This window comes from Narcine bancroftii, chromosome 13 (assembly GCF_036971445.1).
Source record: "Narcine bancroftii isolate sNarBan1 chromosome 13, sNarBan1.hap1, whole genome shotgun sequence".
In the NCBI taxonomy this organism is placed as follows: Eukaryota; Metazoa; Chordata; class Chondrichthyes; order Torpediniformes; family Narcinidae; genus Narcine; species Narcine bancroftii.
Window position 1 is genome coordinate 76,644,093 of NC_091481.1, and position 18,247 is coordinate 76,662,339.

Below are 18,247 nucleotides of genomic sequence, written 5' to 3' on the forward strand. Positions count from 1 at the left end.
TGAGAAATACAATAAATACGAGGCTGCGTATGATACAATATAATTGGTTACACAGACTATACATTACACCGCAAAAGTTAAATAAATGGGACCCAACAGTATCTGATAGATGTTTTCGATGTAAAAAAGAAAGGGGAACAACAATGTAAAAACAATTCATGCAATCTGGACATGTGAGAGAGTAGAAAAATTTTGGGATGATCTCAATCAGATATTAAATAAAATAACAGAAAACAATATACCAAAGAATCCAGAGATCTTTCTCCTAAGTAACATAAAAAATAAAGAATTTGGAATTGACTTGGAGGATGCACAAAAAAGATTTGTTAAGATAGCCCTAGCTGTAGCAAAAAAATGTATTATGTCAACCTGGAAATTGGAAGATAATTTGAAAATACAACAATGGTATATAGAAATGAATAAATGTATTCCATTAGAAAAAATAACATATAGTTTAAGAAATAATATTGAAATATTCGAACAAGTATGGGAGCCTTACATTAAATACAATAGCGAAAACCTACCGGGAACAAACATTACCTAAGTTGATGGAAGGAGAAGAGAAGAAAAAAATGGACTCAGTAGAATTTCTGGTGTATTTTTGTTGAATGACAACATTGTCTAACTGAATTAATGCAACCTAGATTGTATAACTAAAATGGATGAGAGGGGGGAGGGATGGGGGGGTGGCTTGGGAGGAGGGAGGGGGGAGGGAGAAAAAGTCACTGTAAATGTGTGGAAAAGAAAAAGTGTATATCATGGCTATTGTGATTTATGGTGTGAAAAATAAAAAATTAAAAAAAAAAAAAAAAAAACTATCTTGCACACATTTCACAAACTCTAACCCATCCAGTCCTTTCACAGAATGTGTTTCCCAATCTATATGTGGAAAATTAAAATCTCCCATAATTACAACCCTGTGCTTATCACAAATATCTACTATCTCCCTACAGATTTGCTCCTCTAGGTCTCGGTCCCCTCCGGGTGGTCTATAATACACCCCTACAAGTGTAACCTCTCCTTTCCTACTCCTCAGTTCCACCCAAATAGCCTCCGTGGATGTGCCCTCTAATCTATCCTTCCTAGGCACCGCTGTAATATTTTCCCTGACAAGCAATGCAACCCCACCTCCTCTTGCCCCTCCGACTCTATCACACCTAAAACAACGAAACCCAGGGATATTCAGTTGCCAATCACATCCCTCCTGCAACCATGTCTCACTAATCGCTACCACATCATACTTCCAAGTATCAATCCACACCTTCAGCTCATCCACCTTTTTTACAATACTCCTGGCATTAAAATATATGAATTTCAGAGATTTCCCAATTTTTAATCCCTGTTTTCCCTCATCTTTAATAACAACATTATTTACTTTTCCTGCCAATTGCCCTTCATCTTCTTCCAGAGCATTTCCCTTCTCTATCACCTGCCCATCCATATTCAAATACTTACTACAAACTTTCTTTGTTTGCATTCTAACCTTCTCCTTACTGCTCTGTACTATTTTGTTCCCTCCCCCCAACCATTCTAGTTTAAAGGATCCTGAGTAGCCCTAGCAAATACCTCTGCCAGGATTCTGGTCCCCCTGGGATTTAAGTGTAACCCGGAGTTGTGGTTGCCCAACAAGGGATAAGGGGCAACTCAGAAAAGGGGGTTGCATTTGGGGTTAAGGTGTTTTTGGGTCTGGGAATTGTTGGAGTATTTTATGTTTTAAATGTGTTGTCATACATTGAGTTTAAAAAGGGAAAACTAAAAGATAAAAAGGGGAAAATGGGGGATGGAGGTGGCGAGGAGGGGGAAAAGAGGTGTAAATAGGACATGAGATGGCCACATTGAACTATATGACTATAAACATTAATGGAATACATAACCAAATTAAAAGGAAGAGGCTACTAAATTTACTGAAAAAAGAAAAAATAGATATAGCATTTGTGCAGGAAACGCATCTAACTGAAGTGGAACATAATAAATTAAAGAGAGACTGGGAAGGACACGTAGCGGCAGCATCATATAATTCAAAAGCTAGAGGTGAGCCATATTAGTTAACAAAAATGTACCAATTAAGATAGAGGAAGAAATAACAGATCCAGCAGGGAGGCATGTAATGATAAAGTGTCAGATATATTCAGAATTTTGGAATTTGCTCAATATATACGCACCTAACGAGGAGGATCAAAAGTTTATGCAAGATATTTTTTTGAAGATTGCAGACACACAAGGAAATATATTGATAGGAGGGGATTTTAACCTTAATTCGGATCTATTGTTGGATAAAACTGGACAAAAGACTAGCAAAAAGAATAAAGTAGCCAAATTTATGGTTAAATCAATGCAGGAAATGAAACTTATGGATATATGGAGGAGACAGCATTCAAAAGAGAAGGAATATTCATATTATTCAAGTAGGCATAAAACATACTCAAGGATTGATATGTTTTTGTTGTCGGCCCATATTCAAGGAAGAGTTAGGAAAACTGAATACAAACCTAGACTACTTTCAGATCATTCACCCCTGTTATTAGCAATAGAACTGGAGGATATCCCACCAAGAACATATAGATGGAGGTTAAACTCCATGCTACTTAAAAGGCAGGAATTTAGAGAGTTTATTGAATGCCAAATTAAAACATATTTTGAAATAAACACAGAAAGATAAATTTATACTATGGGACGCAATGAAAGCCTTCATTAGAGGGCAGATAATAAGTTATGTAACTAAGATGAAAAAGGACTACAATCGGGAAATAGAGAAGTTGGAAAGGGAGAAAGCATGTATAGAAAAGGAACTAGTGAAAAGGGATGATATAAAGAAAAAGAGAGAATTAACAGACAAAAAAAACCGAAACATTACAAACGTACAAGGTGGAGAAGAACATAATGAAAACAAAGCAAAAGTATTACAAACTGGGAGAAAAAAACACATAAAATATTGGTCTGGCAACTTAAAACAGAACAAGCTAAAAGAACTGTATTGGCATCAAGGAAAAAGGACAAACAAATCACATATAACCCAACAGAAATTAATGAAAATTTTAAGGAATTTTATGAACAATTAAACCAAACTGAGAACGAGGGGAAAGATGATAAAATAGAGGAGTTTTTAGCTAAAATTGAACTGCTGAAATTGCAAGAAGAGAAACAAAACAAACTGATAAAACCATTTGAAATAGAGGAAGTACAGGATATATTAAAAAAGCTGCCGAACAATAAAACACTGGGAGAGGATGGATTCCCAATAGAATTCTAAAAAACATTTAAAGAGTTATTAATTCCTCCTCTCCTGGAAGTAATGAATCAGGTAGAATAAACACAAAACTTGCCAGACTCATGTAAGACAGCAATAATTATAGTAATACCAAAGAAGGGGAATGATCCACTAACACCAGCATCATATAGGGCAATATCTCTACTTAATTCAGATAAGATAATAGCGAAATGATTAGCAAATAGATCGGCTGATTGTGTACCAAAAATAGTTAAACAAGATCAAACTGGATTTATTAAGACGAACAGCGGACAATGTCTGTAAACTTATTAATCTAATTCATGCAGTTCAAGGAAATAAGAAACCAACAGTGGCTGTTGCTTTAGATGCAGAAAAAGCCTTTGACAGAGTAGAGTGGAACTATTTATTTAAGGTATTACAGAAGTTCAATCTGCCAGAAAAATATATTAATTGGATTAAAGTATTATATAATGGACCATTGGCAAAGGTAGTAGTAAATGGATATGTATCGAACCAATTCAAATTAAGTAGATCAACTAGGCAGGGATGTCCATTATCCCCCTCATTGTTCGTCTTAGGAATAGAACCATTGGCAGAGCTGATAAGAATAGAAAACAAAATAAAGGAGTATAAAATCAGTTTATTTGCAGATGACATCATAGTATACCTAACAGAACCAGAGATATCAATAAAAGAATTACATAAGAAATTGAAGGAATATGGAGAAATATCGGGGTACAAGGTCATCGTAAATAAAAGTGAAGTGATGCCAATGAGTAATGCGGATTTCACAGAACTTAAAAAAGAATCACCATTTAAATGGCAAACACAAGCAATCTGATACCTAGGGATCAGGTTAGATAATAACTTAAGCCACCTGTACAAACTAAATTATCAGCCACTAATAAAGAAAGTGCAGGAAGACTTAGAACATTGGAAAGAACTACCGCTAATGTTGACAGGGAGGGTGAACTGCATTAAAATAAATGCGTTCCCAAGGATACAATACTTATTTCAAATGTTACCAATTCCCTTAACAGAGAAATTCTTGATGAACTAAAGAGAATAATAGGGAAATTCTTGTGGAAAGGGGGGAAACCAAGGTAGCGTTAGATAAATTAACAGAGAGGTATAACCAGGGTGGTTTGCAGTTACCAAACCAGAAATTATTATAGAGCCACACAATTAAGGTATTTATCAGATTTTTACCAGACAAGGGAAAAACCAGACTGGACTAAGATAGAACTAGATAAAATAGGGGAGAAGGTACCGGAACATATACTTTATAAGTGGGATGAAAAGCTGGTGCAATATAAAAGCTCACCAGTATTGCATCATTTATTTAATATATGGAAGAAGATCCACGTAGAAAGGAAAAAAAAACGAATTACCAAATACCAAAATTGTTATTGACGCAAAATCAGCTAATCCCTTTTACAATAGACAACCTTTCCTTTAGAGAATGGGAGAGAAAAGGAATCAAAAGAATGGAAAATTGTTTTTTGGGAAATAATTTATTAACATTTGAACTGTTGAAGGACAAATATGGATGAACTCACAGCATACCATCAACTGAAAGCTTATTTAAAGGATAAATTGGGAAACAGATTGAGGTTACCAGAAGGAAGCAGCTTTGAATACGTGATTACAGACACACTGATAATTAAAAGATTTATAACGAACATGTACATCAAGCTCAAGGTAAGAAAAATGAGGAAATAAGCTATAAACCCAAACAAAAGTGGGAAAAGGATTTAAACATAAAGATAAAAAATGAAACATGGGAAAAGTTATGTTCTGGAACTATGAAGAATACAATAAACACAAGGTTACGCATGATACAGTATAATTGGTTACACAGGGTATATGTCACTCCTCAAAAATTAAAAGAATGGGATCCAACATTATCAGAAAGATGTTTTCGCTGTAAGAAGGAAATGGGAACAACAATATATGTAATTTGGGCATGTATGAAAGTAAATACGTTTTGGGAAGAACTAAATCAGATAATAAATAAAATCACAAAAAATAACATACCAAAAAATCCAGAGATCTTCCTTTAAAGTAACATAAGAAATAAAGAATTAGGCCTCAAATTGGATAAAGGGCAAAAAAGATACATTACGATAGCCCTAACTGTAGCAAAAAAATGTATAATGTCAACTTGGAAAATGAAAGAGAGCCTGAGAGTACAGCAATGGTACATGGAAATGAATAAATGTATTCCATTGGAAAAAATAACATATAATTTAAAAAATAAAGTCACACTGTTCAAACAAATTTGGGAACTGTACATGGAACATATCAGAGAGAGCTTGTCTCGGACCTCCATACCCTAAAATGATATGAAGACAAAACTATTTGATTTAGTGTATAAAAGTAGATGACACATTTTTCTGGTTTGTTTTTCCTTTGTGTGAAGACATTGTTTTCTGGTCTTATTGTATAAGTTGAATATTTTTTGGTTTTGGAGGGGGTGGGAAGAGGGGGAGGTAATAAGCCATTGTGTATATTTAACGAGAAACGTTTGTACATATTTTGGTTGTTATGGTTCACAGTGTGAAAAATAAAAAATTATATTAAAAAAAATTAAGTATGAAGGGTGAAAAATAGGATAGAGGCAATTGGATAACTCTTTGCAAGAACCAGTGCAGCCATGATGGGCCTCCTTTTGAGGGTCTTCCTAGGCTGGGAATGAGGCCCCAGTATAATTAAAGGGAGTGTGGGAATGGGCCCCAAGCGTGTTTAAATGATTCGGATTTCAGATTTATTGTCCGAGATTCTTTTTGCTGCGGGTGAGGCAGAATTCCCACTTATTGGCAGTGAAAAAAAAAGGACAACAAATAAATAAATATAAACAAACTGACTGTGCAATACAGAGAAAAAAGAATTAATAAAGTGCAAAATAAGAGTCCTTTAACGAGTCGCTGATTGTCGTTGAGGGGTCTGATGGTGGAGGGGTAGCAGATGTTCCTGAACCTGGTGGTTTGAGTCTTGTGGCACCGATACCTCTTTCCTGATGGCAACAGCAAGAACAGAGCATGTGCTGGGTGGTGTGGATCCTTGACGATTGCTGCTGCTCTCCGACGGGCAGCTTTCCCTGTAGATGATCTCGACGGTGGGGAGGGATTTGCCTGTGATCTCCTGGGATGTTTCCACTACCTTTTGGAGGGCTTTACGCTCAGGGATATTGGTGTCCCCGTACCAGTCCATGATGCAGCCGGTCAGTGCACTTTCCACCATACCTCTAAAGAAATGTGTGGGAATGGGGCCCAAGGGTGTTCAAAGTGATTGTGGGAAGTTGGTCCCAGGATGTCTGTAACAATTCAATCCTGACGATTTTTGAAATGGGCATAGGAATGTGGCCCAAGTGTGTTTAAAGAGAACGTGAACAGGGCTCTGGTGAATTCTGAGTGAGTCTGGGAACAGGGCCCTTGTGAATTTAAAGGGAGCATGGAATCGGGTCCCTGATGAGCCACTGGGATTTGTGAACAATAGGATAATCACTTGGAATTTCATATTAACAACAGAACACAAGAAATTGGAGCAGGAGTCGACCACCCGGACCGTCGAGCCTGCTCCACCATTTAATGAGATCATGATTGATCTGATGATACGTTCACCTGCCTTTTCCCCATGTCTCTTACTTCCCCCTACTCTGTAAAAATCTATCCAACCTCGTCTTAAATATATTTACTGGCGTCGCCTCCACTGCTTCAACGGGCAGCGAATTCCACAGATTCACCGCCCTCTGGAAAAGCAGTTCCCCCTCATCTCTGTCCTAAATCTACTGCCCTTGGATCTTGAGGCTTTGTTCCCTAATTTCACTGCAAATACCATACAAAATAATGGAAATGTTTCCAAGATTGTAAATATTTAGATACCACAAAGCCCCAGACCAGAAGGAAAAGTTAATTCTACCACCTTGAAGCAACATATTTAGCTTGTCCATGAAGAAGTGCTTCTGGCACTCTCCTTGGATAGTCTTATTCAAGTAATACGTTCATTCCTTTGGACATCTTCTGCCCCATCCTAGAAGGAATCGTTTCTTCCCATCATCCTGTTAGATTCCCCCAAATCTCCTATGGATGAGGGAGTTCAAACTTAGTCCATGCAATCGAATTCAATTGTCTGTCAGGTGACCTTAGGTGTATGCTCATGGTTTGCACCGCACAACTTAAGGCACAAAACGCAGAGTAGCTGGGACTCAACGCTGCGGGGAGCTGAGGAGCAGAAGGCCGTCACAAGTGAATCAAACTAACAATATGCAGTTTTATTTGCAAACTTAAATGCAAGAAACATGCCAATCTTTACAGTATATCATCATTAATCAAAGATTACAGTTAGATACCTGTCAATGCACGCCAAGGTGTTAAGGTTAAGGTGCTCACACTTTAAACGCCACCATTTCTACATGATGTCACCCATCCAATTCCTCACCAATCTGCTGCTTTTTCCTGACAGATGAGTACATTTGCAGTCCCAGGCCTAAAACAAAGTTCTTAGAGTCAATGAACCAGAGCCACAAAACTGTATTTACAATTTACTGATTGATCTGTTCCCAGAGAGCAGAAACTATCCTCCATTTCATAGCTATGAGTGGGCAAGGATAACAAACAAAAAATTTTGCTGTTAAAATTGCTGTGGTTACATCCTGTCCGCTGTGAGCCCCTGACTAGATTACTATAATTGGGCCATCTGGCTATACCTACTGGTGGAGAAGCAATATTGTGTTTGATTGAGGGAAGGATGAGCTCTTCAAAGCAATACGAGATATCAAAGGGCTTGCAGGCAGTTTACTTTCCCTGCTGGTTATCTGGTGCAGTGATCTGTCTGAGAGTTATGCAGACTTCAGACACCTGGCTTCTCAGCCTTTTCCTCCATTTCTCTCTCTACCTCCTGGTCCTCTCTCTTCTCCTCTGGAGCTGAGGCCGGTGTGTCTTTGGCCCTGCTGTCTATCAAAGCGTGTTCCTTCTTTACGATTTCTTCAAGCTCTTCCTGCAGAGAGATAAACACACAGACCAGATGCAGGGACAAAGCATCTGATGAAATCCACTACCTTCTACATTACAAAACCCGACGAGATAACCATTAAAGATTACTCTTTTTGAATATCTTTTTCGCAATGTCAGAAGAAATTTGTACTTAATTAGAATCCCCATGAGAAGTGACAATGCAAGTTATGCTACAACTGTACGAAGAACTGGTGAGGCCGCATCTGGAGAACAGTACAGTTCTGGTCTCCTTACTTGAGGAAGGATGTACTGGCTTTGGAGGTGGTGCAAAGGGGGTTCACCAGGTTGATTCCAGAGATGAGGGGGGAGCATTTACTCAGATACAGGAGGGAGAAACTATTTTCCAGCTGAGTTGTCCTGATTTTGAAGCTCCCGTGCCTCCTTCCTGATGGCAGTGGATCAAAGATCCTGTGTGCTGGATGGAAGGGCTTTCTATGATGCCTAGCTCTCGGTAAATGTTGTCAATAGAGAAAAGGGAACCCCCCCCACTGATTGTCTTGGCCAATTTGATGATCTTCTGTATTGTATGGAGCAATTAAACTCCTGGATAACCAAAAACAATGGAACTGGAGGAGATCACCACCTTCGGAAGCGACTGCACGGAAGTGACTGCCTGATTTGGAGAAGAGAATGCTACTCATTAAGCCAACAGCTTTTAATTACTCCACACTGCGGCAATGAATGGTCCCTCTGAATGTGAACCTTATGTGGTTGCCACATCCAATCAGTAAAATTACCGTATATGTTGGTGTATAAGGCGACCTTCAGATAAGTCGTCCCCAATTTCAGACTGAATTTTATGGTTTTATCATATATCGGGGTACAAGACGACCCTGCCAAAAAATACGTGTTGACTGAGCCGGTGTCACATTGACTGAGCTGTTGGGTGTGGCCGGAAGGTGGGTGTTATCATGGAGCAGCAAAATGACAAAGCGGATGGCGATTCATCAAATTCAGACTGGGGGCCATATGAAGAGCGTGTAAACAGTGAGAATCCGGATGTGCTTGCCAAGTTCTTTGCCTCAGACGATGATAATGATTTTGAAGGATTTTAGATGTGTTTTTTTTTATAATAAAAATTTCTTTCTAATAACCCTGGAGGGTTATGGAATGGGAGCGGGTCAGGGGGACCTGGGAGATGATGGTCAGCACAGACTAGAGGGGCTGAATGGCTTAAAAATTTGTTGGGTCTGGGAGGGTCATGGAACCAAATGAGTGATATTTTGAGTGGAATTTTAAGGGATATTATGTTGAAGTTGTTTAAGACATTGGTGAGGCCAGTTCTGGTCGCCTAACTACAGGAAGGAGATCAGTAAGATTGAAAGAGTGCAGAGAATTTATTTAAATGGTTGACGTGTTCTTTTTTGTTATTTTGTTTTGTGGGGGAGTGGGGATAAAACTCAGCAGAAGAAATTTAAATCATAAATAAAATATTTTTAAAAAAAAGAATGCAGGAGAAGATGTGGCCGGGTCTTCTGGAGTTGAGTTCCAGGGAAAGATTAAACAGGTTAGGACTTTATTCCTTGGAGCAAAGAAGAATGAGGGGAGATTTGATGGAGGTTTACAAGATTATGAGAGATACAGACAGAGTGGATGTGAATAGGCTTTTTCCACTTAGATCGGAGGAGATAAATATGAGTAGGTTTAGGGGGAACATTAGGGGGAAGTTCTTCACTCAGAGAGTGGGGGGGAGTGTGGAACGAGCTGCCAGCTGATGTGGTGAATGCGGACTCGATCGTGTGTTTTAAGGGTTAGGTACATGGATGGGAGAGGCCTGGAGGGTTATGGAATTGGAGCAGGTCAGGGGGACCTGGGAGTTGATGGTCAGCACAGACTAGAGGGGCCGAATGGCCTGTTTTCTGTACTATAGCATTCTATGGTCATGCTCTTGTAACCGGCCTGTAAGACGACCCCTGTTTTTTGGGTGCTTCGGGTCATCTTATACGCCGAAATAAACAGTATATATTTCCTTCCATGGATGACATCTCGGGTTGAAAACCAGATTCAGGATGTTTTAAACTGAAACATCACTGTTCGTTTCTCTCCATCGATGTTGCCTGACCTATTGGGCCCCCCCAGGAATTTGTTTTTTGCTCAAGATTGCACCATCTGCGGCCTCTTGAACCTCTCTATTTTCCCTGAACCATATTCTCTTGCCCGGAAAGAAGAATGCACAAACCCATTTATAACATCTGCTATTTTCTCAAATACAAGTAACCAACTTACGATGGGGTGGCATTCCAGCAACCCCATTGTAAGTCGAGAAAGTATTCCACACCTGAAGAACCCACAGGCTGTTGGTAACTCGAATTGAAGAATCCACACAGGCTGCGGGCGACTGCGGTCAAAGGACCCAACTCCAGGCTGCGGACAGCTGGAGACTGGCTGCAGGGGTACCAGGTATTGGAACAGGGAGGCGAGAGGGCGCCGAGGGCGCTGAAGTCTTCCTGATTACGCTAGATCTGGAGCATGGTTACTGATGGTTTGGACTGAATTCTGGGTGGCTCTGGAGGCTGCGGGAGCGCTGGAGGTGAATCCACAGACACAGTGACCCTGGGGGACTCTCTGGCTTCTCTTTCTCTGACTGTAAGAGGCACCCGGCAATTTCTGCAGATGGCAAATCTTAGAGCAAATTTTATGTGATATTGAGTATAGATATTGGCATAGAGGTTAGTGCAATGCTGTTACAGCGCCAGCAATAGGGACCAGGCGGTGGAAACCCCTGTTGCCTATAAGGAGTTTGTTCATTTTCCCTGTCTCTGCGTGGGTTTCCTAGTTTCCTTCCACCCTTCCAAAATATACCGGGGTTGTAGGACAATTGGGTGGCATGGACTTGTGGGCCAAAAGGGCCGGTTACTGCGCTGTATGTCTAAATTTTAAAAAATAAAATTACCCCTATTTTACTACATGGCAATAAAGGAATCTTGAATATTGGTTTTAAATGTAATTAATTAGTCTGCTAAACAGTCCTGTAGCTTTCAACTGAGTGCCTTATTTTGCAACAATATTGATCAATGATGGGGTGGGTGAGACAATGGAAAGGGAAATATTACTGTACCTTCCAGCCTAGTAATTCAGCAAGAGCCAGGCATCCATCATCACATGAACCCACGAAAGCTACATCCCTGCTGAGACAAAAAATGCCCACGTCAGGAGAGAGATGGAACACGGGGAAGATGCCAGCAAAGTAAAACGAGCACGTGCCACCCGGCTCATAGGATCTGGAGTGCGGGTTACAACGAAGGGGGCCCGATTATGGCAAGATCCACGCCAATCTCCTTCTCAAAGAACAACGTGAAGAGACTAAATAAATAATGAAGAGGATACAGAAAACTACCAAATATATAGTGTAAAACCCCTGGTATCCGGCACCTATGGGTATTGCCAGATGGTGGATTAGTGAATTTTTTCGGTTGCTTGAGACTGTGATTAGTGAACTAACCAAGTTTAAATTTTCTTTTTTTTTTAACCTATTTATTTTCAGTGACTTTTTTTTCTGCTGGTTGCTCGAGGCTGCTGTTTGCTTGAATTCCAGATAACAGGGGTTTTACAGTGGTCCGTAAGAGCTGTATACAAAAAGGAAGAGGGCATCTAAAGTAAATGTGATTCTCTTATAAAATAAAACTGGAGAATTAATATTGAAAAGTTTAAAAATGGGAGAACCAAAAATAATTAATTTGGATTATTACTCAGTCGAATTAAAGACATCCCAAAAATAATGTTCTTAATTAGCCAGGGCCCCAAAGGTTATGGAAAGAAGGCCAGGTACTGGGGCTGAGTGGAGAAAAGGGATCAACTCGTGACTGACTGGCGGGGCAGACTTGATGGGCTAAATACTCTATAATAACAAGTAATCAAAGGGCATTGGGGAGAGGAACTTGCCCCAGGTCTGGATAGGCTCCGTTTTGTGACCTTAAAGGAAATGGTTGCAAATATATTGGAAGTGTTGGTTGTAATAGTTGGCCAACTCTCATGACATTCCAATTCCATTATGATGGAGGAATAATTCTGGAATTACATACCAAGAAAGGATGTACAGGATGAATGGTAGGCCACTGAGGGGTGCGACAGACAGAGGGATCTGAGAATACATATACATAATTCTCTGAAAGTGGCATCACAGGTGGATAGGGCTGTAAAGAGAGCTTTTAGTATATTGGCTTTCAGAAATCAAAGTATTGAGTATCAGAGTTGGGATGTCATGGTAAAGTTGTTTAAGACATTGGTGAGGCCAAATCTGTGCAGTTTTGGTCACCTAACTGCAGGAAAGATATCAATAAGATTGAAAGAGTGAGAGGAGAGTTACTAGGATGTTGCCTGGACTTTAGGAACTGAGTTACAGGCAAAAGGTTAAACAGGTTAGGACTATATTCCCTGGAGCGGAGAAGAATGATGGGAGAATTTACAAAGGGATTTAAAATTATAAGGTGGATAGTCAGAGACTATCGTACATAGGCTTTTTCCATTGAGGGTAGGTGAGATACAAACCAGAGGACGTGGGTTAAGTTTGAAAGAGGAAATATAAGGTGGAACTTCCTCACACGGAGAGTGGTGGGAGTGTGGGATGAGCTGAAAGTTAAAGTGGTGAATGTGAGTTCAATTTTAACATTTAAGAAGAATTTGGACAGGTACATGGATGGGAGGGGAATGGAGGGCTATTGGCTGGGTGGAACCAGGTCAGAAAAATGGTTCGGCACAAACTAGATGGGCCAAAGGGGCCTGTTTCTGTGCTGTAATGTTCTATGGTTATATGATTCTAATCAAGAATAAAGGGTGCATGCATGGAATATTGTGTTCCATTCTGGCCACCCCATTTCAGGAAGCTATGGAGAGGGTGTAGAGGAGATTTACCAGATGTTGCCTGGATTTGGAAAATATGTCTTATGAGGCATGGTTGTAGAGCTTTGGAATGAACAAGGATGAGAGGGGACTTAATAGAGGTCTACAAGATTATGAGAGGCATAGATAAGGTAGACAGCCAGCACATTTTCCCCAGGGCAAGAGTAGCAAACATGAGAGCACTAGAGGACATCTGTACAAAGTGAAGGGAGGGAAATTTAGGGGAGACATCAGGGGTAAGTTTTTTTTATACACAAGAGAGTTGTGGGTGCCAGGGATGGTGGTGGAAGCTGGAACAACAAGGGCATTTAAGAGACTCTTAGTCAGGCACATGGATGAAAGGAAAATAGAAGGTTATGAGGTAGGGAGGGTTTAGTTCTTTTTGTAGGCATATATGGGTTAGCACAATATCATGGGCCGAAGGGCCTGTACCGTGCTATAATGTTCTATGTTCGATAGAATGAAGCTGATGGTCCGAAGAACTAGAAGTGTCGCTGCCAAGGTTAGTCTGTAGGGCAGATTCGACTGTGGTGTTCAGAAGGGAGCTCGATAGGTACATGGACGAGAAGGACTTGCAGGGCTGTTTGATGAAGAAGGGAGGAATGGAATGAACTGGACTGCTCTTCTATTGAGCTAGGATGGAGCCATGGGCCAAAGGGCTTTATTTGGCGGTGCATCCATTCTACAATCCTGAAACCTTCATCTGTTTCTCTGTTCGTGGACGGTACTCGTCCTGCTGAGTTTAGTCCAGATTTCCAGCAAACACAACATTTTGGTTTCAGGGGGTGGGGAGGGTGGGGGGAAAGGATTTTGATGCGTTCTTTTCCATCATTAAGGAATGACATGGGCACATTCTGCAAATGTCTCCCACTCCAAGAGTGCTGGAAGGTACGGAGCTGAAGGATTACTTGCCTGGAATCGAAGTCGAGTGAACTCCCAAGCCCCAACAGTCCCATCATGGAGTCACCCTGAAGGAAAGATAAGGAAAACCTTTAATTCAGCTGCTAGGATGCAATAATTTATGTTGGGAATAATTACTGCCTGGAAGGGTCCGCCCCATTCATGGCCGCATCTCAGGTCTGGTCTGCAGTCAGTACTGAGGAGTACAAAACCAGGAGAAGGCCTTGCTGCCTCTTCTTCCATTCAAAACTCAGACACTTTTTTTTTAAATCTAAAAAAATATCCAACCTGTAGTAAGACACAAAAACCTGCAGACACCGTGGTTTAAGTAAATATACAATTCTGGGGAAACTCAGCAGGTCAAGCAGTGTTCTTTATGTACCAAAGATAAAGATACAGAACCAACGTTTGGGGCTGGAGCCCCTTCATCAAAGTGTGAGCAAAATATAGACAGGCACCTGAACAAAATGATGGGGGGAGGGGCAGAGGGAGGAGCACAGTCCCACAACAGGAGGTCATAGGTAGATAAGGGAGGAAAGGCATGCCTGGGCATTCTCCAATCGGATGCCATTAACATCAACTTCTCCAGTTTCTATTAGTCCACTCCCCGTTCTCTCTCTCTTCCCCATCCCTCTGGCTCCTTTCCTCCACCCCTTCCCCCTCCATTCACAGAACCATCTCCCGTCCCCCCGTTTGCTGGTGTGCCCTCCCTCCATGACCTCCTGCCCGTTGGACTGTGCACCTCCCCCTCCCCCCCCCAACCAATTTGATCGGGCACCTTCCTACATTTTGCTCTTACCTCGAAGGGTAAATGTTGGTTCTGCATCTTTATCTTTTGCTGCACAAAGGACATTGTTTGACCTGTTGAGTTTCTCCAGCGTCGTGTTTTAAAAATATTTGACCTGTCTCGGTTTTAGCTTTTTTTTGGCCTTCAAAAACAGTTATTTGGAGCGGGGGGGGGGAGAGAAAAGAAGTAAATTCTTTTTGCATGGGATGTGCGCCCTGGAATCAGAGCTTATGTTCTCAAAAATCTCGAGCAGGAAGACATACGTTCAGGTTCCTGCATGTGGACGGCTAAATGCATGCATATGTGAATGGTGGGATTTTCTCGCTACATTTGGATTGGCTCAGAGATGTGCCGATCAACAGTCACGGAACAATAGCACACAGGAGGCTGTTCAGCTCACTGGGCTTCTGCAAGCTCTTCCAGAGAGCTCTCCAATTAATCATATTCCTGCTGCCCTCTCCCCACACCCCTGCACTTTTCCCTTTGAAATATACAGGCCTTTTGATCGTCTGGCCCCTGCTGTCGTCCGTCCTCCACTGATACCTCCTTCCACCGTTACTTATCTAAATATGAATCCAATACAAATCTGCTTCTACCACCTTTTCAATCAGTGGAATCCAGATCACAGCAATGTGCTGTGTAAAATATGGTCCCCCCTTCCCCTCTGTCCACATGGCTAGTTACTCTATAGCCATATTCCTGATTGCTGACATGTCACTGGAGAAAATTTCTCCATAATTTAACACACAATGCAGGACGTACAATCAAACAGGCTGATGTTCTACATCAATTCTTATGCTACACAAAAGCACTTCCAACCAAATGCATCTCACCCCACCAGTCTTCCTTTCTATTTCTGTATACAGGTGCTCCCCTCCTTTCGATGGTCCGACTTACGCTTTTTCAAAGTTACGATTCGAATCCGCACTTTCAATTTCAAATTCCAATCTGATCCCACGCTTGCTTTATGCGGTACGCTACTCTCTCGTGATGCTGGGCAACGGCAGGATCGCGCGAGAGTATCATACAACATTCTTCACGCCCAATGTGCTTTCAGCTGCGTACGTTAATGGGTTTTTTTTTTCAGTGTGGAATAAGGCCATTCAAAATTTAATTCTTAAAAAATGGTAGGTGCGGTATTCTTTCTCGACACGACTTTTCCGGAATGTGACCCATCATAAGTTGAGAAGCACCTGTACACGGATCAGACTCTTAAAGAAAATGCCCGGGGAATGGCCGGCATAGTTAGTGTTGCGGTTAGAACAATGCTGCTACAACAACCTGGGTTAAAATCCGGTGCTCTCTGTAAGGAGTTTCTATATTATTCATTCAATGCTAAATATTATAGAACTCAAAGTTCAGATTTATTATCAGAATGTACATGACATCACATACAACAGTACTTCATGGTTAGTGCACGGTGTTACAGCGCCAGGAACTGGGACCTGGGTTCAAATCCTGCACTGTCTGCAAGGAGTTTGTACGTCCTCCCCGTGTCGGCGTGGGTTTCCTCTGGGCACTCTGGTTTCCTCCCACCCTTCAAAATGTACCGGGGACTGCAGGCCAATTGTGGGTTATTGGGCGGCACGGGGTGGTGGGCCGAAAGGGCCTATCACCGTGTTGTATGTGTACACTTACAAGGTGATCCAATTGTTGGTCAAAGTGGAGGCTTGAACAATAACCAGGAACATGCTCTTGCCATGAAAGTGCAAGTGGGTCATAACCTCACTTGTGATTGGAAATGTCGAATTCAAGACCAATGCAGAGACGAGAGAACAAACAATTCATATCTAGCACCAAGGATGTGCTCCAGGAGGAGGTCCTGTTAGCTCTCTCAGGGAGATAAAAAAAGATCCCATAGTGACTATTTCGGGAAAGTAGGGCAGCTCTGATCAATATTTTTATCTTTATTTTTAAAAGTTAACATGCAGCAAGTCCTTACGACTCACTCATTTTAAAGGATGGGAGGGAACCAGAGAACCCAGAACAACCCCACGCAGAAACGGGTAGAATGTAAAAACGCCTTACAGATAGTGCCAGATTCGAACCTGGGATGCTGGTACTGTAATAGCATTGCACTAACTGCTATACTAATGGTGCCACGCCAAAAAAAAATCTATCAATATTATTTAAAAACAAATATCATCTGATTATTTTGCTGTGCAGAATAATTGCTGAAATTCCACATTGAAATGGTGCTCCTGACAGCACTGTGTTGGTCCCTACACTGATCCCACTGCCCCGCTTTCTCCCCGCAGCCCCGTGTTGGTCCCCACTTTGATCCCACTGTCCCACTCTCTCCCCACAGCACCATGTTGGTCCCCACACTGATCCCACTGTCCCGCTCTCTCCCCACAGCCCTGTGTGAGTCCCCATACTGATCCCACTGTCGTTCTCTCACGACGGCCCCTTGTCACTCCCGACACTGATCCCACTGCCCTGCCCTCTCCCCACAGCCCCTTGTCATTCCCCACATAGATCCCACTGTCCTGCTCGCTCCCCACAGCCCCATGTCAGTCCCCATGCAGATACAACTATACTGCTCTCTCCCCACAGCACTGTGTCAGTCCCCACACTGATGCCATTGTCCCACTCTATACCCACAGCCCCGTGTCGGTCCCAACACTGATCCCACTCTCCCGTGTTAGAGATAGAGAATTTAGGTTAAAATGGCTTAAGTTAAAATGTGATGATTAATCATAAAAAGGGAAGCCAGAACGGACAGGGAGCTTACTAGCAGCCAAGGACAAAAAGTTCAGCTGGATATGTTTTTTTAAACATATCTTTTCATGGTCATAGTGAGAGACATGCAGGAGACAAAAGATTGATAAGAAGGGTGAGAAACAGAATTTAGTGTATGTAGAGTTCGCAGCGTACGTAACGAACGTGATAATTAAAAATGCAGTTGTACTTAGAATGCTTTTTCAATACTAACCAATTAAAACAGTATTAATAAGAAGGGGAAGGGCAAACAACAAGGGTATAAAAATCAATGCACTGTATGTATCGGGGCTTAACTGGTGAGAAGCCAGTTGAGTCCAACTCTGCAGACTTGTAAATAAAGCTTGTCGTGTCATCAGTTTTAAAGAGACTCATGTGTGAGAAGTTTTATTTCTGACATCCCGCTCTCTCACCACAGTCCCGTGTCGATCCCAACACTGATCCCACTGTCCCGCTCTCTCCCCACAGACCTGTGTCAGGCCCCACACTGATCCCACTGCCCTGCTCTCTCCCCATGGCCCTGTGTTGATTTACGATGGGAGCGCCAGAGTGTAACCCCATCGTTAGTTGAGGACTACCTCTATTGTAGGGGCACTATCCATGGAAGTTCCTCTCTTAGAATTTCTCTTTTCACGTTCTTTGCCATGGGCATCTCTCTCTCTCTCTCTCTCTCTGTCTATACCTACCATAAGATAGAAGAGGAGCAGAACAAGGCCACTTGTCCCATCATGTCCACTCCACCATTGTACCATGAGC

At 41.7% G+C, this 18,247-nt stretch overlaps 1 protein-coding gene across 11 annotated transcripts in view; it reads right to left on the reverse strand.

Annotated features, from left to right (window-relative positions):
* Positions 1 to 7,481: 7,481 nt before the first annotated feature.
* The window catches only part of sirt2 (sirtuin 2 (silent mating type information regulation 2, homolog) 2 (S. cerevisiae)), a 116,171-nt gene continuing 105,405 nt past the window's right edge, over positions 7,482 to 18,247 (reverse strand). For all 11 annotated transcript variants that reach the window (XM_069907539.1, XM_069907537.1, XM_069907542.1 and 8 more), the window contains 3 exons: positions 13,996 to 14,051; positions 11,303 to 11,369; positions 7,482 to 8,227 (listed from right to left, as the gene is read on the reverse strand). In XM_069907539.1, the coding sequence (XP_069763640.1) occupies positions 8,081 to 8,227; positions 11,303 to 11,369; positions 13,996 to 14,051 (270 nt within the window). In that variant the 3' untranslated portion in view covers positions 7,482 to 8,080. The remainder of the gene's footprint in view (positions 8,228 to 11,302; positions 11,370 to 13,995; positions 14,052 to 18,247) is intronic.